At 38.2% G+C, this 26,617-nt stretch overlaps 5 protein-coding genes across 6 annotated transcripts; 3 read left to right on the top strand and 2 right to left on the bottom strand.

Moving 5' to 3' along the window:
* Positions 1-5: 5 nt before the first annotated feature.
* LOC136262319 (sperm-associated antigen 6-like) lies at positions 6-5,834 on the bottom strand. 2 transcript variants are annotated; one of them, XM_066056542.1, is made up of 17 exons: positions 5,684-5,834; positions 5,404-5,452; positions 5,255-5,350; positions 4,992-5,158; positions 4,123-4,191; positions 3,955-4,069; positions 3,720-3,847; positions 3,586-3,663; positions 3,432-3,537; positions 2,770-2,837; positions 2,571-2,723; positions 2,470-2,523; positions 2,283-2,420; positions 2,123-2,239; positions 1,991-2,050; positions 506-591; positions 6-123 (listed from the first exon to the last, which is right to left on the bottom strand). In XM_066056542.1, the coding sequence occupies exons 2-17, from the start codon at positions 5,426-5,428 to the stop codon at positions 57-59; spliced, it is 1,527 nt and encodes a 508-aa protein (XP_065912614.1). In that variant the 5' UTR covers positions 5,429-5,452; positions 5,684-5,834; the 3' UTR covers positions 6-56. The 2 variants fall into 2 exon arrangements, with proteins under 2 accessions (XP_065912614.1, XP_065912613.1); XM_066056541.1 differs by lacking the exon at positions 5,684-5,834 and having other exon boundaries at positions 5,404-5,544.
* Positions 5,464-10,604, top strand: LOC136262322 (uncharacterized). Its single transcript, XM_066056545.1, has 2 exons — positions 5,464-5,609; positions 9,466-10,604. The coding sequence occupies exons 1-2, from the start codon at positions 5,534-5,536 to the stop codon at positions 10,524-10,526; spliced, it is 1,137 nt and encodes a 378-aa protein (XP_065912617.1). The 5' UTR covers positions 5,464-5,533; the 3' UTR covers positions 10,527-10,604.
* Positions 10,605-10,829: 225 nt separating this feature from the next.
* LOC136262317 (uncharacterized) lies at positions 10,830-20,418 on the top strand. The gene is made up of 5 exons (XM_066056539.1): positions 10,830-11,176; positions 14,759-14,937; positions 15,129-15,744; positions 17,272-19,039; positions 19,255-20,418. The coding sequence occupies exons 1-5, from the start codon at positions 10,903-10,905 to the stop codon at positions 20,084-20,086; spliced, it is 3,669 nt and encodes a 1,222-aa protein (XP_065912611.1). The 5' UTR covers positions 10,830-10,902; the 3' UTR covers positions 20,087-20,418.
* An 813-nt stretch (positions 20,419-21,231) lies between these two features.
* On the top strand, positions 21,232-23,019 carry LOC136262320 (TNF receptor-associated factor 4-like). Its single transcript, XM_066056543.1, has one exon. It carries the CDS (start codon positions 21,287-21,289, stop codon positions 22,799-22,801), a length of 1,515 nt encoding a protein of 504 aa, XP_065912615.1. The 5' UTR covers positions 21,232-21,286; the 3' UTR covers positions 22,802-23,019.
* A 525-nt stretch (positions 23,020-23,544) lies between these two features.
* Positions 23,545-25,558, bottom strand: LOC136262321 (blastula protease 10-like). Its single transcript, XM_066056544.1, has 5 exons — positions 24,746-25,558; positions 24,428-24,583; positions 24,267-24,370; positions 24,097-24,216; positions 23,545-23,851 (listed from the first exon to the last, which is right to left on the bottom strand). Exons 1-5 carry the CDS (start codon positions 25,438-25,440, stop codon positions 23,688-23,690), a joined length of 1,239 nt encoding a protein of 412 aa, XP_065912616.1. The 5' UTR covers positions 25,441-25,558; the 3' UTR covers positions 23,545-23,687.
* Positions 25,559-26,617: the final 1,059 nt, after the last annotated feature.

The raw sequence follows: 26,617 nt of genomic DNA on the forward strand, positions 1-26,617 counted from the left end.
ACAACTTGTAATATTGGCTATCACAAGATATTGATGACAACAATACAACATGATAGTTATGAGACAGGTTGATATTGTTCCACTCTTTCTAACAACTTGTCTGAGTAGCCTGGGGAGTAGTACCTGTTGATAGAGAGAATGTATAGTAACATGTGGTGTGTGAGTTGTATAGATACATATAATTTAGCTATTAGGCCATGCCAAATGTATTTTGTGTTTCATGGATCAATTTATGAAGGTCACATTACAAAGTGCTAATATGCCTCCTGTAGTGCTAGTCATAGGTGAAAGGTAAATGCTCCTAAATTGGGCACTTCCATATTACTTCACATGAGGCATAAACCCCAATACTTGTAACAGGAGGACATAAAACAGTCTAATACATATTCAAGCACTCCAATAAAAAAGCCCAAGGAAATAGTTTATGCCAGTGGAGAGTAATAATCCATGAAACACAAGACAGATTGCATCATTGTGACAGGCACAAACATCCTTATTTACTCACTTGACAATTTCTTCTGGGTAGCAGTTGTTTATTGTTGTTACATATTCTTGTAACACTGATCCAGGATCAGCTAGGATCTCTTGTATCTGTAAAGATGTTTAAAATCACTATAAAGACATCTTATTGTACTACTACTACTACTATTGTGCTTTAAGATTTAAGACTGGTTTCCATATGGCCACAAACCGCCTGTACATTACTTGCGATTATTACCGGGGACTTGATGGGGGCACTTTGAACAATATGGAAACATACCTTGCCGGTATTGCAATAACTGTGCCACAGCCACAGTAAAAGTTGGGAGAGGTTTAACCTTCCCAGCTCCACAGGCATCCTAGCTAGGCAGGATGATTTGTTAATGGAAACAAACACCGCAGACAAACACTGAATGTTCAACACAAAGTAGCCAAGCATGATGCCTACAAGTACACCACACTTTGTAGAGTGTCAATAAACACAGGCTGTAATATGTGCCGTGCTGTGACAAATTAAGGCGTACCTTTGCTGCCAGGGTCGTTCCAAGGTTGGCTAAACTTATAGCATCGATATTATATTACATAATGGCAAAAATCAGTTGTAAAGCAGCCACGCATATGGTTGTTATTGACAACAATATGGTTACCATTGACAACTACCTTTTACTTGTGGGACTGAGATTTTGAATACTTTCTAAGGTAAATAGCCTATCTCTATTCTCTATGTTCAGTGTTATTAGAACTAAAGTTTTAAATATGGATTGGAGTATGTGTTTGATCTGTCAGCAAAAGATAAAGGAACCAATGAAATGCCAATTCAATGCAAAAGGAGACAGGGACCTGTCAGTAACATACAACTCATTTCTCACTAATGTTAGCGCTTGGAACATTGCTAGTTCAGTAATGATATTACAATTGAAGAACTAGTGCAAAACCAGGCAGCATGGCATAAGTCTTGTTATGTAAAATTAGCAATGAGAAATTAAAGAGAGCATCCCAAATTCAAGCTAAGGAAGGTACTGTAGGAAGCAGTGTTTCAGGTGTGATTTCCCATCAACGCCGGTCAACAGATAAGATGGCTCGTCCTGTCTTGTCTTACCAATTGTATGGAAGGAGATTATATGACCTAGGTGTTTAGAAGGAAATTGATTTAGGGAGCATATTTTCTACAAGTGCTGACAGCCAGGTGGAAACTTGCTATGAAAAAAAAATCTTTGTAACCTGTAATGTCTTTTCACACAATCTTGGCAGCTTTAGCCAACAATACTATTTCTACTTCATGATCTTATGTGGTAGCCTGTTTTAATATCTCCTGTATATATACATTGCTAAAACCATAAGTTTACTATTTCCATCGCTTTGTTCTTGCATAAAATACAGACATGTAGTGAACTGTCAGTTATAGTGGCAAGGCCAACTGCAGCAAGTCATAGGTTACTGTAGACACTCTGACTCAGGCAATAATGGGAAACCAACCTTCCACAACACACTTACTTATGTATGTACATACCTTTTTGAGGCCACCAGATGTAACAAATAGTCTTCTGGCCTTGGGGTCACCAGGTAATACCTACGATTGGTAAACACCAGTGAATAGTGTCTTGTATAGACATGTACGGACTGTACAGTCATTGTTACAAACCTTAGAAAACTGACCGACCACATGTTTCAATATAGTTGGTGGTGCATCATGTAGTAATGGCTCAAGGGCTGGTAGGTAGGTACACTTTGTCAGTATATTCTTCAGAGCTTTCTTAGTCTAAGAATGTATCAGTTACACCAGGAATATGTTATCTACAAACCTTCTCTTGTAGATCATCAGACCCATCAGACTTCAAATACAATTGCAGAAGTGTTGGTAGTACATTAGCAGTAGTCACTGCCTTGGCATGTTCAGGAGTGTGTCTACCTATCTGTCCTAACGCCCATGCTGTAGCAGCCTAGGATAAACCCGTAAAATGCTTGTGACTCCACTGAAAATATTAGTACCAAAATATGATCCTCATGTTCTTCAGACAAAGTCACTGCTAACTGAGCTACACCCTAGGAAATACCAATTTATTAATTAATGAATTTTTAGTTTAGTTTACCTTAGATGTGATCACGGCCATAGCTAGGTTCTCAGACAGAGCCCCCACATAGCCAAGTGTCATCACTCCTGGTAGTCTGATGTTACCTCTTGACTCTCCGATGTAATCTACCACTGCTGCCACACCCCCAGCATTGACTATCAGTTGTGCTAGCTACATGTACACCAGTAAAGATGTGGTTAGTGGGTGTGATGTGTACCTCTGGGGTGTGCTTAGCTATCTCTCTGATTAAAGTGGCCACGTTCTTCTTGACATACTCATCAGAGTCTTTGTGGAGGGAAATAATAAATGTGAAGTAATATCCATATGAAAGATCTAATGCTAATTTTGTTGCTCTGTTGAACTACTAGGGAACAATACAAGCAATACTGGCTACAAACAGTACATGAAATGATGAATATATCTCTAATTAATTACTCAACAAAAAGGGTTTGTGAGTATCAGATTTCAGGCCAAGCAAAGCTGCAACTGAATTGCTACCACTTACACTACTCACACAGAGACATACTGGCTACACAAATTTAAATGTACTGATCTAAATCATTGTCCACAAGCTTCCCTGTACAGTGAAACCCCAACAGGACATAGCGAAATATGGACACTTAAATAAGTGGGACACTGATCCATGGTCCCATAGCAAGGTATTGCACTGTACAAATTTGACCTCAAAAATCAGGACACTTCTGACACCTCAGCATGGCACCAACTTCGAGGTGTCCAGAATAGAGTGAGGTACCACTGTACACAGTTTTACTCTCATAGAGTATAAATGTTCTTGTGACATACCAGCAGACATAGTTGTAATCAGTAAATTTGGTCAGCTAAACTTCTTCATATCCTGCTTCCACAACAATTACATACCTCTCAATGAATTCAGCACACTTGGGAATATTTCAGCCTCCACTACCATCTCTGCTAGTTCAACTGAATGTTTAGCTATCTGACTGAGGGCAGAGAATACTTGACGCTGTGTAAGGAGGATAATGATGATGCACACACACACACACACACACACCTTTAGTTTAGCATCTTTATTACTAATCAATAAAGAAAGATGTGCTATTGCTCCGGAGTCAACCACTGTTTGAGCAAGCTACAGGAGACCAATACTCTGTACATCACCAGATCTTTAGTACAATATATACACACCTCCGGTGAATGTTTGGCTATATCACTCAGTGCAGACGCTGCTATTCTCTTCACAGAGATCTCAGGTTCCTGAACACACAACACCAACAAGGGTACTGCACCTGCATCCACCACTGCTTGAGCAAGATCTATATAATGAAAAAATCACATTGTAACTGATTGGTACTAAAGCACTTTGCCATCAACATACAGAAGCTATAAATTATATACCAACAACACTATGTAAAAGTCATACCTCCATTATGACGAGCAATATATCCCATAGCCCAAGCAGATGCCTCCTTCACTCCAGGATCAAACTCCTCCAAACATATCACCAAACCCTCCAGTGCCCCACTATCCACCACTGACTACACAACAACAACTGGTACCAATACCATCATGACATGATGTTAATACTAACCTGTGCTAACTCTGGTGAGTGCTTAGCCACTGCTCTCAACACAAATGCAGCAGCCTTTTTATAAAACCTCTGCAAAGAATACCCATAATTATAACATGTACACAATACTACGGACTACTTATAGCTAGGCCACTATTTGGTGTTTTCATCCAAAAAGTTTCAAATATCATTACATGGTGTGTGGGTGTGTGGATCATTACCATATACATGCCACAATAGCTTTAGCTAGACTATGTCCAATTTTCACACACAAGATTCTGATCTATTTCCAGTGTAGTCTCAACATGGCGGCACATAATATCCTGCAAACAATAGCCTAAGTTGTAGGGTTCATTACACAGATCTGATAATCCTATAAGCATTTCATGCACGAGATAGCTACTATGTTAGTGCAGTAATCTTGAAAACTGACCTGTATGTTGCTCAATATTTCATCATTCAAACAAATAATGGAATAATGAAGAAATACATGCTGTAGTGCAAATGCATGCAGGTTTTAGGCCAGGCAAACTTGATTACATTTTTCTCATCCACGGATTTTCATGCTGTCATTTTTCATTATTCATTATTAAAGAACTGTATAGCTACTCCAAATCTAGCTATCTGTTACTATAAAGGTAGGTTAGCTAAAGCTTTTTAAGAACTAGTACTTACGTTATACCACTGTGCAAGTGACATTTGCTGTGCTGTAAAATGATAGCCAGCCTTCTTAGAATCAAAATAAGTGTGCATGTGATTTATAACAGCAATAATGAAACTAGAGGCGGTGGGGTAAAAAGGGATGCGGGCGGGGATGAGAAACAATTAATCAAGTTTGCCTGGCCTTAAGAACATCACCAAACAGTCACACCCCACATTATAGTTGTTACATTTTGCTCAGCCAGTGAGTAGACTAGTTGCGGTAAGATGTCACCCTTGACCACAGCTTCAGCAAGATCATCATTGTGGTTAGCTAGCTTGCCCAGAGCAAGGGCAGCAGTTTGTTGTACAGTAGGAACAATATCCAATAATAGAGGCCTCAACAACTGCATCACTCCTGGAAGAATGGACATCTTATCACATCAGTGGTTGCATAGTAACACGCCACAGTGTTAATATGTTCCTATAACAACATTAGCATAGACAGGCTTACCAGAATTGTGGAGTGTTTCGATGTTTTGTGGTCTCGATGCCATTTCTGCTACATTTTGTACAAACTGGATACGGGCCTTCTGGTATTGCTCGAACACTGTACAAAAGCGTCCATAGTAAACTTAACAATAAGCGGATTATAGAACTAACCTTGAATTATCTGTCGCTGGCTCATGTTTCTACGTGCTCGCTATTCGCCCTGTAAATAAAGCGTTACTATAGTTACGACAATTTTTTCTGTTCACGTGATGATATATTCTAAATAAAGCTCTGCACCCTGATGCTTCAGGTGCTCGCGGAAGAATTGTACTACAAATGTATGCATAAGCCCCTAGCGGATATGTCTAGGAAAGCAAGTAAGTTAAACATATTTTGTTTTGTATACTTGTCGCTTTAAACGTATTAAATACCAAGATTATATTATGTTCACCTCGATCTTCACCCCGAGGCAGGTTCACCCTCCGGTGCTGAACTGGTAATAACAAGGTCCCTTTTAGAGCCTCCCATGATCAGACCATTTCCAAATAAATTCTCTGCTCCGCCCACTTCTGTTTACTGTCAGCACTAAACTGTACAAGCTTAAGCACGTGCTTTTATGCAGCTTGCTGTTGCTATGGTTGTACCAAGCAAATAATGGCTTGAAATGCTGCCAGTGTTATAATGGAAATGCATCACCCACCTGCATACTGAGTGGAAGATGAGAAACAGAATTTATATGGAGTGGCCTATCACTAAGTCCTAACTTGCGGTGTTTCAGTGTTGTACCTACTAGAACATTAGTCCCCTGCCTATCATAAATCTCTAGAGTAGTCATTATTGCTATTATTACAAATTGCAAATTTGCTGCTCGTTACTCATACTCTACTTAATGTCTAGAACGCTTATTGCCTTGCTTTCTGGTACATGTCATTGTTGCTAGTTGCATAGATTGTCAAGAGAGGGGATAGAAAACTATTTTTTACGGGCGCGCTCCTTACATACAGTTCCATTTACACCTTTTGTAAACTCTATTATAAACATTTGTAGAGAAAAGTTGTTTTCTTCAGGGTGTACAGTAGCACAAGGTGACTTTGCAACTCAAAGCAGAACTGCCTAATCATTGTTATTGAGGAGTAAGCCATATGCCACAAATTCGCACTTCAAAGGGCATGAATTGTTTTGAAGTTGAGCACGTTTTGCCACTTTCAGTCATAACGACCAAAGGACTTTATCATTGAAGTTTTAATATGTATGACATTTAGGGTTAGATCTGTCAAAAATTATCCATTTCCATTCTTGTCGCTGGTAAGGTGTACCACTAGCTTGTGGGCTGGTGTAGGTGAGGAGTGCACATGGGAATAAAGCTCAACCAGGCAGCAGATAGTTGATAGAACACCCACATGTAGATACACAAGTGAGCATTACCAGAGAGTACTATAAACCATTTCGTGCCACTAGTTTGTGATAAAGAATCGTGTAAGACTGATTGTTACAAGTTTTAATGAATCATGTGATAGTTTTCTATCCCGGCCCTCTCTCTATGCTAATTGTGGCGACCTTACCAAGAGTACATAATAAAAATATCACTCTTGACCTTACTATATGACTTTTGGCTTTTTAAAGTTTGTTTTCAGAAGCCATTTAGTTTGTATTTCGTGATAGGTATCTAAATGTGTCATCATTCGTAGGTTTTACTTTGTTATATATAAATAATTCATGCTAGCGCATGTATTATAATCACGTAGCTGTATCCAGTAAAGTGATTTTAACGGTATAATGATAATGACAATGATGAAATTTGCTCACCCACATGCCCCGTTCAGAGTGAACAGGGTCAGAAACTGGTATACCAATTGAAGTGGCCTTAGTTAGGACTGGAGTGGCCTTATCAGGACTATGTTAGTGCTTTATGTGTTTTCCAGTACACATACCCAGCTGGCCTGTTTAAATAATCATAGATTTTATAAATGCATCTTTTGCTTACTGTTGAGTAGTAAACATGCCATTGTGATGTATTTGTCCATGGAGATGTTGATGGCGAGCATGGAAGATGGGAATTACATGCTTGGCTAAACATAGTCTGGCAGCGCCTGCCCCTTCACATAGAGAGGAAGGGTCTGGTCACTCTAGCATTACAGAGTTATAATGGAATGTAAATAAACAATGAAGTCACAATAATGGCAGAAAGAATGGAACGTCTAACAACCATACAAAGTAAGTATTTTGCAAGATGGATTAATGAACGGCTGTTAACATAACCGAGATTCCTTTTAGGAAGCTTTACGAGTACATCAATTCTAACTACAAGGCTCTTTCACTACCTCCATCTTTTGTTCTTTTAAAGAGCATCCTATTGGTGACTACAAGCAGCTTCAGTCATATCGCATCTTCACAAAACATTGTGACAAACTCTGTCATGCATTACATAACTATCCATGGTAACTCCAAAACAAACATCACAAATGTTCAGTAATTACCAACAACACAATCCAATTGGTGTTACCTGTTTTCAGTAACACGCTACAAATTTTGAGTGCTAGAGTGACGAGACCCTTCCTCTATGTAAAGGGGCAGGCACCGCCAGGTTAGAGGCAAGTATACCATGAACCACTTACCAGTATTCATAGTGTAATTACTGGTTAAGTGAACAACAAAATTTGTCCACTTCACCATTTTCACAATACGGAAGGCACCTGTACTAGCTGAAAGTCATTTGTCCTTCAAAAAGCATTCAAGCTTTATCCAGGCAATAAACCAAGATTTTTAGGCAATAAGTGTTACAAAACTTCAGGTGTGAAACATGGTAGTTTTGTATGGACACTATTGGGTGCTTCCAATCCCAGTAGGGGTGTCTGTTATCTATGAAAAATAACCTTGTACATAGTGATAGCTCCATGAATGTTTTGCAGTCGTCTCAGTGAAGATCAATTACAACCACATTGAGTACAATTCACATGTGATTATGGAGCTTGTGTATATACCAGTATCAGCAATGAAAGAAATGGCCCAATCATTCAAGTAAAACTCTACAAAATGCTCGGAAATAATAAGATCAATCATTAAATTCTTCAGCGATTCAGTGTGCTAATCAAGTCAATTGGTATGCATTTGCAAAACTAGCTCTTTTATCTACAGTATAATAACTGGCCATCAATTAACTGATCATTCTGTTATTCAAACAGTAAAAATGACTGTTCTGTTAGAGTATTTTGTCTAAAGTGTGTAATCTATTAGAGTGTTTGAACAGGGCTCTGCCAATGTCAAATTATATTTTGGATGTCTTAATGTTTATGAATTGTAAAACAGGCCATCTTGTAGCCAAAGCCATTTTCCACTGTACGCACTTGTAATGTACCAGTGAACAAATATCTGAATGGTAAATATTTAGTATCTTGATACCAAAATTCTAGCGAATATCTTAACGAAAACCAAATATCTGTTGCAGCCCTAATATAAATAAATGGACTTCATTTATCCCAAACTTTCGATTGTCTGAATACACTCAGGATCCAATGAGTTGAGATAATCCCAATTCTTCCATAAGTGTTGAATGATTTCATGTTACCTTGAATGAGGTTTTAGGAGTTTTGTAGAATCATTGCAATAAAAGTGAGAACTTAAGGTTTAAAATTTGTCTATACTGTAAGTGATTGCCATGTTACTTGTGTAAGTCCTTTCTTTCTGACAATTTGTTTGCCTTGTAAAATGGTGTATATATTATTAGAGTGTTTAGGATTTTTGTGAAATGAAAGGTTTAAATCTCACTACAAACACTTTTCAGTGGTATGAATCTGTTAAAAATTCAAACTATGGCGGTATGAACATCACATGAATTTTCATACTAATCTCATAAAGAAATTGCCTAATAGTGAAAGACAAATCACACCTTTGGAAACTGCTGCTTTGTAAAAATGTCCATCGTGACTGTTTATAGAGTCTATCTAGTAGCTATGAAGTTAAATTCAGTCTAAATCTTCAGCACACTAACAGGCGGCACGCGTCATTTTTGGGGATTCCTACTAAAGAATACTACAGTACTGTTTGATTAGCTCGTATAGAGACAGGTGAACCCGAACAGACTATAGTGGTTATTTGTCCTCATTGGTAAACAGTATCATTTGTGTATTTTTTTGATATCAATATCATACAACGTATTACTAAACATAATGTACATCTACACACCATCCTACAATATACAGTACTGATAGTGTAACTCAGTGTTGTGTTTCACAGGATATGCCTTCCTTGTACTAGTACTGATGAGCATGTTATATTTCATGTTTCACTTTCCTGAGGAGTCCAAGTTGATAGCATACGGCATTACCAGTTGTCCCCACCTCAACTGTGACAATCATACAGAAAACATTACAATATATTTGGACAACTACAATATAGTAAATGTTCCCTATAACGTCTATGATGACTATGAGAGAAGCTCACCATTCTGCCAGCTCCCTAATGGAGCTAAATGTATTATGAATCATAACAATGTGTTATCTGATGCCAGATTTTTTGTTGCTTGTAAAAGACGGAACGAGCTACTATCAAAAGCCATGCCAAGATATTGTAAGGAACAAATAGTTATTCAATTCAATCATGAACCAGAAATGTACAGATGTAATTCAGTTGATGCTAGCGAACATGATGTTACTGTCAACTACAAGCTAACTAGTGATGTTCCGTTACCATACATCTGTGGTAACATTGATAAACTCATTGAGGTGGCTAATAAACCACCTCCAACTACCAAGACTAAAAGCATAGCTCTCTTCCTCACTAAATGCCACAAGAACAAGGGTAGACTAAAATTCATTGAAGAATTGATGAAGTATATTCATGTTGACTCGTATGGAGAATGTTTTCACAATACTGACATGCCAGTTAGTAGACAAGTCAAGGATTGGCAAGGTGTTAAAATGAATATTTCACAACAGTACAGATTTCTGATTTGCCCAGAGGGAGCAATCTTACCTGGATTTGTGTCTGAGAAAATTTGGCATTCATATTTGACACGATCTATTCCAATATACCGAGGGACACCGGATATATTTGAGCAAGTGCCTGGCAGTAATACATTCTTGTTTGCTGATAATTTTACTAGTCCTAAAGCACTTGCTGACTATATTAGACATATTGAAAGTGATAAGCAACTGTATGAGAGCTTCTTTAAAATGGATTTATCTAAATATTATGAAATAAAGAAGAAATACTGTAGCTTCAGTCGAGTTTGTGCTATTTGTAATGGAGCGTATAAAAATAAACTAGCACTAAAGAGAGATCGCTGCAGTACATAGTAAAGACCCAACATTTTTGTATATACTATATGTACTTTATCACTGTGTGCATACTAAACCAAATCATTGCAATATTAATTCTACTAAAAGCGCGTAATGACGTATGTTAAGAATGGGTTAATAATGCAATTAGCCCCACCCACTCTCGTATGTGTTCTGTGAATGCTGTCCTATCTAGCTATAAGGGACCTGTGAGAAGGCACAGTCCATTGTGTAAGCCTATATACTATGAACCCCTGCTGTATGTAAGCATCCTCCATCAGGGAACATCACGCTGCTATCACTTAATTTAATCTGTCCGTATTAGGATATCGGGGATTTCTTCAAAAATAAAAATTATTGAACTGAGATTTTTCACTCAATTACTCGTTACAACATGTCATCAGAAGACGAGACTCAGACAACATGGAAATCGATGTGTGTTGTGATAGACGCTCTTGTGGACTTGACGAAAGGAGGATATGATAAACAAGATGAAGAGAAGGCCAAAAGGTTTATCACAAGCGTGTTTACGACTATCGAAGAATTGAGGGAACAATTTGTCAAGCTTGGTGCTCATTCTGCCATGGAAGAACATTCTAAAATGATACTCAGTCAGAAACAACAACTGGTGGATACATTGAATGGATTTATGAAGCAGGTTTATAAAGGTATAGTGTTTTGTTTTGTTCAGTCTTTGTCTCTTTGAGTAATTGGTAGCCCAATTGTATCATGTACTGACAAATGAGCTATGTAGCCATTTGAGCAATGTGACCAGGGGAGATTGGTCAAACCATCATCATTTATTTTGTGATCGCGAAGAAATGTTGAACTAATAGAGGATATGCGCTATTAATAATTTGAACGAAAAATGATCAATATAACAAGATTTGCGGCGTGCCCAAGAATTTTTGACGGTGAACGACTATCGTGAATCCCATACAAAAGTACAGGTAGCAAATGCGGCTCGGACTCTAACTTGCCACATAAACTACGGATGGGGCTTCTCCTGCCAGTTACTCTGTTATACACATAAAGGAATCCATCGCCCTGGAGAAACTCGCGTAACTGGTCTAGTTTTGGTGATTCGCACTTTCTATGCATACCTACAATACATTCGTTCACCGTCGTGACATAAGAAAACATCACGTTTTCATTAGAATGTTTTCGGTCATAAAGTTAGCGCATATCCTCTATTCAATAACACCTAGGGCCACTCCAAAAAATTCCTTGTTTCCCATTTCATTGACCTCAAAAATACATGCGGGTGGGCGGTTCATTATCCATTATTCATTATAGATATTTCCACTAATTTTCGAAATTCATAACTAACTTACAGGTAAGAATACACAGTAGAAATATTTAAACTAAGAACCTGAACAGTTCTGAATGCTAAACTAGTTACTGCTATGCAATCACAGGATAAATAACGAATAAATTGTTCAGTTGACAGCAATAAAGAATAACCATGCGGGAAGAGAATCTGCATGTGGGAGGGAAATAGGAAACAATGAATTTAAAAATAAAAAAACGGATAGCATATCCATACCAGTGCATCCAAGGACCCTTACAAGTTTCCTCAGTACAATGTGTTACTTTCCTAGCTGTTCAACAAACCTTAGTAACCAACCTCCTCTGGAGGAAATGCCAACAGGGATAGATCCAGGGGAGAAAGAGCCTTGACAGCTATTTTTTAGCTAAATTAATTATATGGATTACTTACAGTAGCGCATAATAGTACTAGTGTCAGACTAATTACATGAATTTAGTGCAAAGCCATCCTAGGCCTAAAGCTCAGTCCTCCTATACTAAGCATATTAAAAAAGTAACTGTGTATCACTATCTAGATAGATTTTTAGATTACTACTTTGTTATGGCTTCAAATCTTTATACAGAATTTAATGATAGATCCAATTGTGAAACAACGTTGACAAGTGTTCAGAATGGAACCAACCCTGTTTTCAAATTTCTAGACCCGTTCCTGGTCAATCAGGTCGCTAAATCCAATAGCTCCAGTAGCTATTTCTAATTAGTTCTTTGAAACCCTGCAGTATTGAAACAGGATCACTACTGCTATCCCTAGTTTAAGTAAGACATTGGCATGTGTTCATTGCTAAATTTTGGGTGTAAATGAGTAGCTACAGTATATGATACCAAAGCAGATCAGTTAGTGAGCCATGTCAGTCTACAGATAGCAAAACACGTTTCCCATAAGTAAGGTGTGGCTTTGTGTGTGCCTACAAATTTCAGCGTATCTTACTGATAAGTTAACACAGCTTCACGTATGCCTACAGATAGTAAGTATCTCATATTCCTGAGAAGTGGAAATGGCTCAAGAAATTAGGTGACCTACACAATAAAAACAAACTAGTGAAGATTACTACTAATGTCTGCCACAATACTCACTATTTTTGTGTAGTGATGTTCACTACAAACTTAGTAGTGAACGTCACTACACAAAAATAATGAGTATTGTGTCAGACATTAGTAGGGACATTCACTACATTTAGTAGTGACGTTCACTAGTTTGTTTTTACTGTGTGCTGCAAGATGAGGCTTTAACCTTTAACGTGTACATTCCATGTAAGCCTGCAAACAACAATTGACATGGCTTCGTGTATACCTACAGACTGCATACACCTATTCACAAATGGACATGGCTCTGTATCAAGTTCCATGTATGTCTATAGGCAGTAACATACAATCCTGATAAGTGGGCGTGGCTCATGAGAGAAGCTGGGCTGCTACAGGATTAGACTATGACCATTAATATACTTCCACATCGTCAAGCTAATTGATTTATTTAGACCTGTAAAACTGGTCAGACCTGGACAAAATATGACTCTGGTAACCCGACCTAGTTTCAACCTTATAACATAATTATTACTTACCTACGATCTTGAGCAAAAAAATACTTGAAAGTGATTATACATTTTGCAATTTTGAGGTTTGAATGCATGAAGGATTCACTACATGCATACATAAAATATTGTACCTGTGTAGTGTCACCTGTTGTCAGTATGCACATCTGAACTAGGTTTCTATGGCAACATAATAATTATACAGCTTGGATATCCTATGTAACAAGGAATATACTTGACTGTTCTGAACTAATTATTTGTACCTATGTGCATTGTACATACAACAGTAGCTATGTCATCTATCTGAGCCTTGAGACCATTATGTAGAAGATCATGTTGCTATTCTGTACCAATAGTTTAAAATATATGATTGGAATGCATTCAGTGCACGCTGAAGTATGTACCAGACACCACAATCACTTCATCCAACCCAGTACATGGTCTAGTTATTATCAACATTTCTTTTTTTTTTCCAAAGATTGGAAAATATTGCCAACATCTGTTATAGAATCAGAAAACGTAACTCTTTTAATCATACTACAGCTTAGTGTAATGTACGTAATATAATGTATGTGCACTTATCCTCAAACTGAGGCTGCACATTAATTAATAAATAAATAATATGTGTGTGATTTCTGTGGAGTGTTCATATTAAGTTGATCCTATTGCAGAGTGTTGTACAGGACATACTGCATGGTAGTAACGTCCTCTCTCTTTTACATTAATATTCCTAGCAAACAGTATACGTAAGTGACCAACATAAATCTTTAGTTCACTTGTGTATCAGTTTGTGTGTAAAGACAATGGCTACACCAACCCTTTTTTGTTCAGATATGGTTTCAGATTGACATGAGCTTTTTCACATTCTAATGATTTACTATTTATTCAGTTTTTATTGTGGAATGTACCCATAGAAAAAGAGCATACATCTAAATTTCTCTTGAATTTTGTCCTGCTTCTTTTTCAAGAATATTGGCTATTCGTAACTAATCATAGCAAATCTATACCAGCCACCGGATGTGAAATACACACAGTATTTTGCAAATTAATTTTGTAATTGCTCTTACGTTGTAAACTTGCCAACTGTACAGTGATATTTCATTATCTTATTTTCAAGTACGGCTATATTATTACATACGTCACTATGTGTGATGAATGATCACTAAAATGTTTGTTTTATAAACTTTTAGCTAGCTATACGCACAGTGTTCCTCTCTTCTTGTATGCATAGCCTGGTCCTAGAGTATGTTTTGTTTTGGTCCCATTTATCCAGGTCAATAGTAACTATGACAATGCATTCTCAAACCCTCAGGATGGCTTGAAAATAGGTGGCAATTGTGGCATAATATTATTATGTGTCTGTAATACATGATGGAATTAATTTTTCTGTAGTTGTCAGTAATGGATACGAGCTGAAGTGTTTGATAGAATGGTTACTTCTGCTCACAATATGGAGCGACTGCTGTAAAGAAATGCGTAGCAAGTTTGTCCAACCATCACCCAATTCACTGCATACTCGTCTGATAACAATACTCATCGACATGTCTACAGCAACCACAGACCATCCTGAGGTACATACACACTACACGTGTCCATTATACAACTTTCAAGACAGAAAATTCTGTGTAGTTTACATAAAATGTATACTCTGTATAATGTGTTAACATTACTAGTATTACATACCTGTATCTGTATACATGATAAGAAAGGAACGTATGCATATACAAGTCAAGATATGTCAAGCCATATTAATTACAAATAGGTGGTGGCAGACATTACGAAATTGTCAATGTTGACATTACTACCAATCATATCGCAACAAGACTTGAGACACCATTTCAAGAAGTGCCACTACAGTGAAGTATTGGTAACATATTTACCTAGCAACAACTTCTACATTGGAAAACTTGCCAAGATCTCACTCGTTGTTTTGCACAGACAACTTGACAGGAGTGTAATTGAAAAATATCTTCACCTTTCTTCAGAGGATGTCAGAATTATTCTGAAGGCGCTGTCTGATGAAAAGTTGACAGAAAAGGAAAAAACACAATCCTGGGACTTGCTCTCCAAAGATGGCCTGGTTACAATGTTAACCAATTTTTGCTGCCTCCTCAGTAACTGCTATGAAATTTTCAAGCAACAGGGATTAAAGATAATCTGCCGTATTTTTGACACTGATGATAGTGAGTTGTCAGAAGCAGTACTTTTGTTCCTTTGGAAACTGAAGTCATCCTGTCCAGAGGAAGTCAAAAGGCAAAATGAATTGAACGAAATTGTTGACTGGACAAAGAAATTGATGGGTAACAGCAATATTGAAGAGGACTTGAGAACACTTGCAACTTCTGTTTTCCACAGCCTTAGTGATTGCTTACCAGAAGGTGTGTGTATAATAAATGTACAGTAGTAATAATGGTCTTGGTGTTATAGTTGGTGTTAGTCTCATACTGCCTGCCTCTAAGAAAACAGGTCTGGCAGGCTTAGTCAAAGCTAATATAGCTGAGTGATAGTTGTGTGGGGGGCAATTGGAAATAGTGGAAACAGAAAATGGAATGGGAAAACGGAAATGGTCAAATTGTTATACACATGTATCCTAGAGTAAAAACCTCACTTAGTGGTCACCTCTTAAAGACCAACTTTTACAAAGACCATACAGCTCTGTACAAAGACCACATTTAATTAGGTTCTAAAGATAGCTAAGGCATACTTGATGATATAATTGATTAGACCACTTCATTAGTGGTCACCTTTTATAAAGACGACCTCTTTACAAAGACGACCTCTTTACATGGTAATATTTGATAAGCTTCAAACGTGTATTTCATGACTCATAGAAAGGTTCAACCCATAATTTTGCAACACACTTCCCTCAAGTCATCTACCATCATTGCTTATAGTTTGTCCGTGCAAGTGAAATGTGACTAGTACACTACAACCTACTGTATCAACAAAAAATGAGGTCTCATAAGGAGATGATATCCTGGGCCTAGCCTTTTTTAGCTGACCTAACTGTTTTGACAAAATCATGAAATAAATGTTTGAAATTTAGCTATTATATCAGTGGTCTTTGTAAAGAGGGTGGTCTTCATAAAGGTGACCATGGATGCCTTAGCCATCTTTGAGATCTAATTACAATGTGGTCTTTGTACGGAGGTTGTCTTTGTAAGAAGGTGGTCTTTAAGGGTGGCCAATAAACAAGGGTTTTACTCTAGAGTACATTTATATGACAGTTTGACCATTTCCAGTTTCCATTTCCACTGTTTCCAATTGCCCGGTGCCAGATCAGGGTACAGTTTAAGACAGAAATTGGCACACTTTAAGCTTATTTAGCTGTAAGTAGCAACACAAGTACTGTTCAGTTAGAATATATCAACTTATCTCTATCAGTAAAAACCTGCTAAGGCCACTATCGTTGTGGCCATAGCACTTACACCAACCCTGTCAGGTGGAATGTTGTACACTACTGGACTGTTTAATATGTGATGTGTAAGTATTGCATAAGAATCATGTTAATTTCATGTTCCACTTGCAGTATAGCAGGCACGGCTTCATTTGTGTAAATCTACCAACAATAATGGGTCTTTTTTTTGTGATTGTAAAGCTTCTAGAAGTAATAAAACATTAACCACAAATCCTTAGCAAATATTATAACATGATCAATTTAAAATGGAGTGAACTGATTGGAGCCTCCAACATTCTGGCAGTACAAAACTTTTCGTACAAAGTTTCACCAAACCCATTTTAGGGGTAGGCAGCACAAGACTATTGTGTTGTTTGTTTAGAAATACATCAAGAAGAACTCTTTAAATGAACATGTACAGGTATACAGGTCTCTGTATGTTTTATCCAAATTTATGAATCACGTAATTAAAATGGTCTTATTTATAATTGCATACCTGTCTATGTAGATAATGATGACTGTCTGAATTACATCAAAACAGCATACAATCAGGAATTGTTTGAGGAGTGCGTGGAATTTTGTCAGAAAGTGACAGCCAATTCTACATCAGTCAGTGGTGTGGTCAAAGAAAAGGCTACACTCTTTCATGGAAAGGCGCTCTATCACCTCTATCACCAAGACATCGAGAGCTTGAAACACACCCTACCCACTAGCAAAGAACATGTTGAACATAGGCTGACTTGTTTTAAGAAAATAAAAGAAGCGATTCAGCTGTTTGGTCAAGTATTGGATCAAGGTTGTATCGATGAAGAAGGTAGCCAAATGCTGGATAGTTCGATGATGAAATTTCTTTCTGAGTCTCGCAACATGAAAGGTATGCTTCCACGGTGTTTACTGTGCAGACGAAAAACCAACAAACTAGCTAAAAGTCACATCTGCCCTCAAGCAATCCTGGATGATTTTGCCAAAACCATTGGAAGTCCTGACAGTGGAAAAGCTTTTTATCTCAGCTGGCCATGGCAAACTATGTTAACCGGTTCTCTCAAGTCTGCTGGTGAAATGACTATTCGCCTTCTCTGCCACGATTGTGAAATAATACTTGGGAAATCAGAAAGTCATTTTATCCCCAAGTTTTTCAGAAAGTTTTACAACAGAGAGAAACCAGAGAGTATTGAAAAAGAGCAAGATGTGCTTTATGAAGAATGGCTTTATCAGTTTTGTGTGGGGTTGATTTTTCGTGGGATGGCTTTCCAGTACTCCAACAACAGAGATGACTACATCAATGAAGATGAAGTTTACAATACATTTAAGCAGTGTAGAGAGGCACTGCTAAAGCCAGAGCACCAACCTCGTCCAGAAGTATTCATGTTTATTGCACCAACAAAAGGGGATCCCTCTGAAGTGAGCTCCTCAATGATCAACACTGTTATACATTATCCATTTCATTTCTTCTTCACTGACTGTAAATATCAATATGGCTCTCACAAGCTCTACAATGATGCTTACTCATACACTTTTCAAATTGGTATGATTATGACAACTGTCAAGTTTTCAAAAGCAGAATGGTGTGAAAGTCCTCCTAATGTTGTTTCACCTTCTGGTGGTACATTCAGAATACTGGCAGATGACCAACGACACTGCACTATCCCTGATTCCATCTGGAAGACGCTCCTTGCCGAGGCAGTGCAAATAGAACAAGAATACATGGAACAGCCACAAAGAACCATGACATTAAAACCATCAAAAGACCTCTTGTCTGTTCCTGAAACATCTTATATGGTGGACATTGTGAAGATTGGCACCACAGTTGGCCTTCGTAAAGAGTCATCAGTCAAAGGTCATTCTAAGATCATAAATCATATTCCTGCACAATTCTCCATTACTCACTCATTTGAAAAGTCCAAACCAGATGGATCGATCGAGCTCCCTAGTGGTCACAGAATACTTCTCCACCTTGACATTCCTGATGAAAGTATTCATAAAGGAAATACAGCATTCATTGCTATAGGGGATGGCCCACAATATGGAGCTGATTCCCCATATCTAATATTTCACAGGTATGAACCTGGCTTGCAGCACAATTATGCATTTTTCTTTTCTCCGCAATCATACGAATTTGTGAAATATTTGCCAGATCAGAACCCCAAACGTTTCCTTGATGATGATGCTAAATCATCTGGTCTCCTAAAGAAGAGTAGGGAAATCCTATCCCTTGTTTTTAAGAAAAATGGATTCCACTGCTATCATTCCCTTTTGCATTGGCTACAGAACAAAAGGTAAGGCTTTAATCAATATATGTTTTGCTGAGTTTGAGTACACTTATTTAACTTAATACTAATTCATTGGATTAAGATGCTAGCTTCCTAGCTGCATGCTTTTAATTAAACAACAGGTCAAGCGAGTTTGAACATTTAGAATGAAATTTGACTACCTTTTTATGTGATTCAAGGAAACAGCATGCATGATTCTTAATTTTATTTCTTCCAAACAGGCAGCCTAATTCAGTGGATATGAAGTGCAGAAAGCCATGTTGGTATTGTAATGATTTGTGTGATATATGCCTCCAACCTACTGTACTCGGTCCCTCTATGATGCAGCCTGATGAAGAAGCCATGAAATTTTGTTCTACTGGGTGTATGGAGCTATATAAGGCTAATCCAGAGCCTCACGTCATTGTGTATCCACCTGATAAAGATCAAAGCTCAACACATGTTCCTCCTGGTCACAAGGAGTATATTTACATTTATTCTTATGGACAACTTGATGACAAGAGTTGTTTCATGACAGGCCTGTCTCTCTGTGAAGGTAATGGATCTGAAGAGTTTCCCTTGGGAAGTTACTATGTTACCTATTTCATCAAGTCTCGCAACTACCAATGTCACTACGAGTACTTCATCAATGACGACTTCACTCCACTAGATGCTGTACATTATACTGGGGAAGCTGCTGTGAGTCTATTTGGGCCTGCAGAGGATAAAGATATTAAGCAAGAGTCAATTGAGATATTAAGGGGAATGTGCTCACGATCTGGTTGTATGTCAGTAACACATGTCTTGGCACTTGCAAAACTCCAATCATTACTCAATGGTGCTAATCAAGAAGATGATTCTGTGACAGGTGCTGATGCTTCAAATGTCAACGAAGTTTCAGAAGATCAACATGTAGTCAAAAGTGACAGTGACAATATTATTGATGGTAACACCGAGATGACTGCTTCTGAAAGTTCTAATAGTGAAGTGTATTCTGACAAAGACACAAAAACACAAGATACCAACTTAGTTGAGCAAGTCAAGGATGGTGGTAGTAAGGATGAAGTCATTTAGTGCAAATACTGAGTAAATGTAACCTTAGAAGTGCTCTTTGTATACTAGTTTGTAATATTTGCCAAGTAGCTACATGTACACACACACACACACACACACACACACACACACACACACACACACACACACACACACACACACACACACACACACACACACACACACACACACACACACACACACATTGTGCACTGAGTATGTAGTGTGTGACTGGTAAAGTTGATAATAACTAATAACTAATAGTCATATATAGTAACTAGTAATGTTTAAAAACTACAATTTTTGCATCATGCATGATATAGCCGAATTCACTTTGCAGACACATCCTTTCACTGTTCTCCATGCAGAACAGTAGCTGTTTCAAAGCTTATAATGCATGGCCACATTGCTTGTATGGAATCAATATTAATTTGGGGCATGTATACATCTGGCTCTATTTTTCCTCTTGGTAAAGCATAATAATTGCAAAAATATGTCCTTAACTGATCACTGTTACTTCTATAGAAAGTAACCGTGACTAGTTACATGGGATAAAAGTAACAAGTAAATGTATGTTAAGTGTATGTTAAGTGTATAGGTTTGTGTGTGCAAGTGTAGTTTCATATGTAGGTCATAGTAAGAGTGAGTGTGTGTGTGACAATCATGAATGCCGCTTGAGTATATATATACTATTTTGAGGTTGCTAGCTACTAGTTTTATTACCTAGTAAAAGTATTATATCACTTAACAGCCATTATAACTTGTTACCCCAACTCTAGCAGTTAAGACATAATTTCTAGCTATGGCTGATCATGTGATGTTGCAATTAAGGATGTTTCCATAAAGTGATCATGCATGCACGTGATATCATGAGAGCAGAGTTGATTGGTCAGTATTAAAATATAATTGTACATGTACATGTGTGATATCCAGCAGCAATGTGTATTCCACCTCAGTGCTATGGCAAGCTAAGGGCAGCCCAGGAGAAACTGAACAGTGACATGAGCTAGCTATGCATGGCATGAATTGTATGCATGTGTTGCAGTGGTACTACTATTGATAGTTCATGATCATTGATTGTACATTAGCCATACAATACTACACTTACGATCATATCCCAAGCAGCAGATCACAGCTTCATATATCACCGATTCTTTATTTTGCGAGGGAATCATTTGGGGGAAATTAATTACGTATGATGCGCTTTAGTTGGCAGAGACCATGTTTTCTGATTTCAGTAGTGACGAAGAAGAGTTATACGAGTATGGGTCGCCTCCTTTCTACTACCCACTCTACCCAAGCTATGACGAAGATGGCGTTATGGACGAAGACTTCTTGTCTCTTCCGTTAGAGTTTCTCCACAGAAGTATCCGTAGAAGTCAAAACCGTACATCATCCACGTCGAAATCTGAAGGTGTGTTTGGGGGTTATGATTATGAGTGTATAAAGAAACCGAGTGACGAGTATGTGTGTCCTATTTGTCTTTTGTTGATGCGTGACCCCGTGTTGACTAGCTGTTGTGGCAACCATTTTTGCGAGACGTGTAACACGGAGAGCAAGGCAAAAGCTTCGAGGTGCCCTCTTTGTAAATCTACGTCTTACACGTTTCTCATTGATAAAGGTTTACAGCGGAAGATTTTGGACTTGTTGGCTTACTGTCCTAAGAAATCTGATGGTTGTAAGTGGCAAGGTGAAATTCGTGATGTAGCTAAGCACATTAATCCTGTTCTTTCTGGTTGTGATTTCATCGAAGTTAAGTGTCGACTTGGGTGCAACGAAAAGTTAATTCGTCACACGATGGAGAAGCACATCACTGAGGACTGTCGTATGAGAAGGACCACTTGTCGATATTGTGGCTTTAAAGGGGAATATGAAAATCTGTTTGGATCACATCTTTCAGAATGTTTAGAATATCCTATCAGTTGTCCTAACAAGTGTAAAGAGGAAATGATTATTCGTGGAGAGATTCATGACCATTTGGAAAAGCAGTGTCCCTTAGAAAAGATTAGTTGTATCTTTGAGAAATCTGGCTGTACCACAAAGGTGTTAAGGAAGGATATGCAGGGGCACATTGATGAAAGCAAATTGGAGCATTTGATGCTGCTTGGTCAGTCGCAGGTCACCCTTCAGAAAGAGTTAGATGAGTGTAACTCAAAATTGTCATCTTACAAAGATGAAAACACCAACCTTCGTACCAAAATTGACGAGCTAAAAGTAGAAGTAAGCACACTGAAGTTTAAGGTGCCAAGTTCTGATCATGACGGTGATAGTTGTCAGCTGACATCTCCATGTATTTTACTGTTAGATAAGTTTGATCAAATCAAACGCAGCGACAATGGTGTATGGAATAGCCCACCATTTTATAGCCATCCAAATGGCTACAAGATGCAGATGACCGTCTTTATTGATGATAACATTGCTTTAGTCATCGAAATGCTCGAGGGTAAATTCGACAAGAACCTATCATGGCCAATGAAGGCAAGCATATCTGTTGAACTGCTTAACGTAATTGAAGACAACACTCACTGGATAAAGAAGTTTGATGACGTTTCGGGATACCAGATGAACAGAGTGTTCAGCCGTACCATTTCTCCTGTGGTTGAATGTGAGTGGTTCACGTCTTGTAAGTACCTACGTTTCTTTCCGCCGAAGAATAGCCAGTATCTTGAAGAAAACAAGTTACGGTTTAGGATAACCATCAATGTAGACAACTGTTGTAGACCATGGTTGATTTGATACACACCATTACATCACTGATTAAACATATATCTCACTTCCATAATTATTTAGTTAGGCTATAACCATTTTCAAATGTCATGTTATACCACTACTCTGCACATTCTAATGTATACTGTATGTATGTGTGTAGCCAACAATCACAATGCCATATTAGGTGTACAGTCTTGTTACACATGTTAATCAAATTTTAATTTAAGCACTGTTGCAAATGTTAATTTTGAAACAGTTTCTGAAATTGAAATTAGATGTGCCCTAAAATAGGGTGAAGGCATTAGTTCCACACTTCAAAGTAATTGCATCTCCAAAATTTTGTTTGAGAGTTATATATGTAATTAATAAGTGAAAACACTTCACCTACAGTATTAGCATGGTTTTGTTTTGTAATGGTACGGAGGCTGGTCACAAATCAACCCAATCATTTGTGATTACACAACCAAGCATGATCCCACCAGCTTGTTTATTGAAAGCAATGGGTTGCACTGAGGCTTTGGGATACATACAGCCTGGATATACCACCATTCATCCTTCATTACCACGGATACTAACATGTTAAACCAGTTGCACAAGTATTGTTACAGCTAATATTTTTGGTGTAGTATCTAGAACTATACCAAAGTGTAGGAGTTTGTACTACAATGTACGTACATGCACTCTAATAACCATCAATTATGTACAGCATTAGTAACAAAGCTTTGGTAACACTTCCAAAAGAAGCTTTGAAGGGTGCATTTATACATTAGTTCCAGGCGTAATCTATATGTTTTGGGAAATCATGGTGACACAAGTGTATGCTGAAGAAACATACACTACTTCCTAGCCTGTCAACTGTACAACTAGTACACATAAATACAATTATGTCTACATAATCTAATGAACAGTTCAGTTAATCTGAAGTGATGTAAAATTTGAATTCACCACCTTCGGGATCAAACGTCCTGATCTTGACATAGTAGTCACTGTCTGGCACCAATACCCTCTCTATCTTGGCATTCAGTCCGTCACCACCATTGTCATCAGCTGTGACAAACTTCTCCACATCATTGGGACCTGTGACAAACACCAAAGGTCATATCAGGTTACTGGTACTAATTAATGTTAATACTAACATCAAATTACATCATAAAGTTGATTATGCTGCAACCAATTGTTGTCATATCCGGTTAGCAAACAAATTCACCTAACAACTACAAATATTTACTATATATATCCCACTACTTCAAGACAAAGCTCTCTAGGTACAACCAAGAGCTCTCCATTATTAACTCTTGGTACAAGCTATTGTACCAACTAACCCATTAGCATTATCAGAGTATCAAGTTCTCCTGTGGTGACAATAGTGTACAGTTTGGGATCATCATCAGTTGAAGTGTGGAACTTTACCATCAAGTGATCATCAGAACTCTTCAGTACACCTGTAAAAAATTGTTCTCATTTCAGGTGCTAATATAAGGTACATGTTTACCCTTATGAGGCTCAAACACAGGAAGACCATACACTTTAGTATTATCAGGTAATTGCTGGTCCTCACAAGGAGCTGGAATACTGGGCACCAAGTACGATGCTGTCCTGCACACACACAAAAGTCACAAATACATCTTCAAATTGTGATAAGGCTTTACTCACTTGTCCATGGTAGCAACAGGTGGGGCAATATCTGCTGAAGGCTTCCTAGGTGGTCCATAAAACTTTCGGATAAGCTTCTGATCATGTTTTGACAATTTAGTGTTGTAAGGTATACCATTAGGATATTTGTTACCCTTTATCCACCTTGCAGGAAAGCTGAGAAGAAAAAAAAGTGGTTGCTAAGTAACATACTATATAACATTCACCATGACAACAGACACTTATGTTAACACAATTATGTGTGTGAGTAGGTGTTTATGAAAATATGTCACCTCAACAATAAGTACCTGGATCCCCTACCACTACACACACACTCACCTGTAATGCATGATACTTCTACGGTCATATTTTGTTGCAGATATTTTGGATTTCTTGTATTTATGGAACATGTTGGATTCAATGGTTTCCCTATCCCAGTAGTTGGGAGATCCTCTCAATGACTTAATCACTACTGGTTTGTTCCACTTAAAGTTCCCCTTTGCTGGGCTCTGGTGTTCATGAATCAGCCCAAGGGCATGGCCAAACTCATGAAGGACTGTAGCCCTATCAATAAACCCCAGGTTCATTGTAAATTCCCTCAGAGGAATTTCAAGACAATCCGTCCCAATGTAAGACCAGGCCCCATCATCACTGTTAAATCCTATCCTGATGTCACTTCCAATTGGACTATCTACCTTCTTGAACTCAATCCCACAATATTGGGTCCAGATGTTGGCCCACTCAAGGACCTGATCTTCTCTGAAGCTCTTCTCCATGAAGTGAACATTGAGTGTCTTCTTGTGCCAAAGTTTTCGGGTTACACCGGCTGCTCTCAGAAGGCCTGGTCCTCCAGGAGAAGATATCGATTTTCTTGGTTGGACATAGAGATCTTTAGGGAGAATGCGATCGTAGCAAATCTGGCCTGGCTCCGTGACGAACATATGCTTCTCGTTCGCTGGGGTAGATTCGTCTTCAGAATCACTTTCGTCTTCAGGTTTGTCTTTCGGCTTAATATCTTCCGTCTTAGATGCCATCTCGATATTGCAGTGAAGATGAAAAAACACCTCAAGAAATGTGCGAAAATCACTCAAAACTTGATGAACTAGCTGCAATGGATGAGTACTTATAAAACAGATGGATCACGCGGATGTATTGACGTCACAATCATAATTAGTACAGACCATGCACTGATACCCACAGGGTGGTCAGTACAGGAGCCCTAGCCTGGCAAGACTTACACTGTTTAAATTACAACACAAAAATAATTATTAGCCAGGAAAGTTAGTTAGGTAATAGATTTCAGGTTTTGATTCCAGAGATTTCTAGTAAAGATTTCAAGATCAACTTACGAGATTTCCAGCTTATTTCGGACCCCTTGGTAATAGATCCCAGTCCGGCTAGAAAAACTGAATACAGTCAGTCAGCAAGCCAGAGGTACTGTTCATACAGTTAAATTCATGCTCTGCCATGCAGAAGCTGTACACACACATTACAGGGAGCAAATATGCATGCTGAATATTCTGTGGCCTGCCACTGAGAAGGCTTAATTAAAGCCTGTGAATACAGGATTCACAAACCACAGATATATTAGAGCAGGCCTATATGTTTCATAGGCTCATAGCTGTGTACCTCTATTCACCAATGTGCTGTGTACGTATGTAAACTATTTTTGTGAGATTCATATACCACATTGGAAAGCTAAGAATGTGACTCAGTGAAAGGACACTGATTAGCCTGATAATCTCAAGGTTGCATGTGTATATGCAAGGGTATAGCTATAAGGAGTTTTTCCTTGAGCAAGAAACTGTACTCCCATAGCAGTCCCATTGCTCCAGCCTTCCTCATGTATAACAATACTGCATGCACAGCTGAAGGGCAGCCTCCTGGGTTGGTCATCGGCTTGACAACAAATTAATAATGTCACAGTGCAGCAGAGCTGAAATTCATGACTAGAGTATCACATATTTATTTTGTTCTGCCTACTACTGACCTCCCGTTGTTTAGAATCATTAAGTTGTCTTCTCGTGTTGTACCTATATCCATGGACATCACATGATCACATGCATAGTTATTAATATACATATAATACTCATGTACTCAGGCAATAGTTTGAGATACCTGGCAAAAACAGTTTGCTTTGCCATGTCCCAACACTTGCTGTGGTCTGCTGGTCTTAATCCAGCACATTTCCTATAGTTCAAGCACAGTATC

The sequence above is a fragment of the Dysidea avara genome, chromosome 7 (genome assembly GCF_963678975.1).
Source record: "Dysidea avara chromosome 7, odDysAvar1.4, whole genome shotgun sequence".
Classification (NCBI taxonomy): domain Eukaryota; kingdom Metazoa; phylum Porifera; class Demospongiae; order Dictyoceratida; family Dysideidae; genus Dysidea; species Dysidea avara.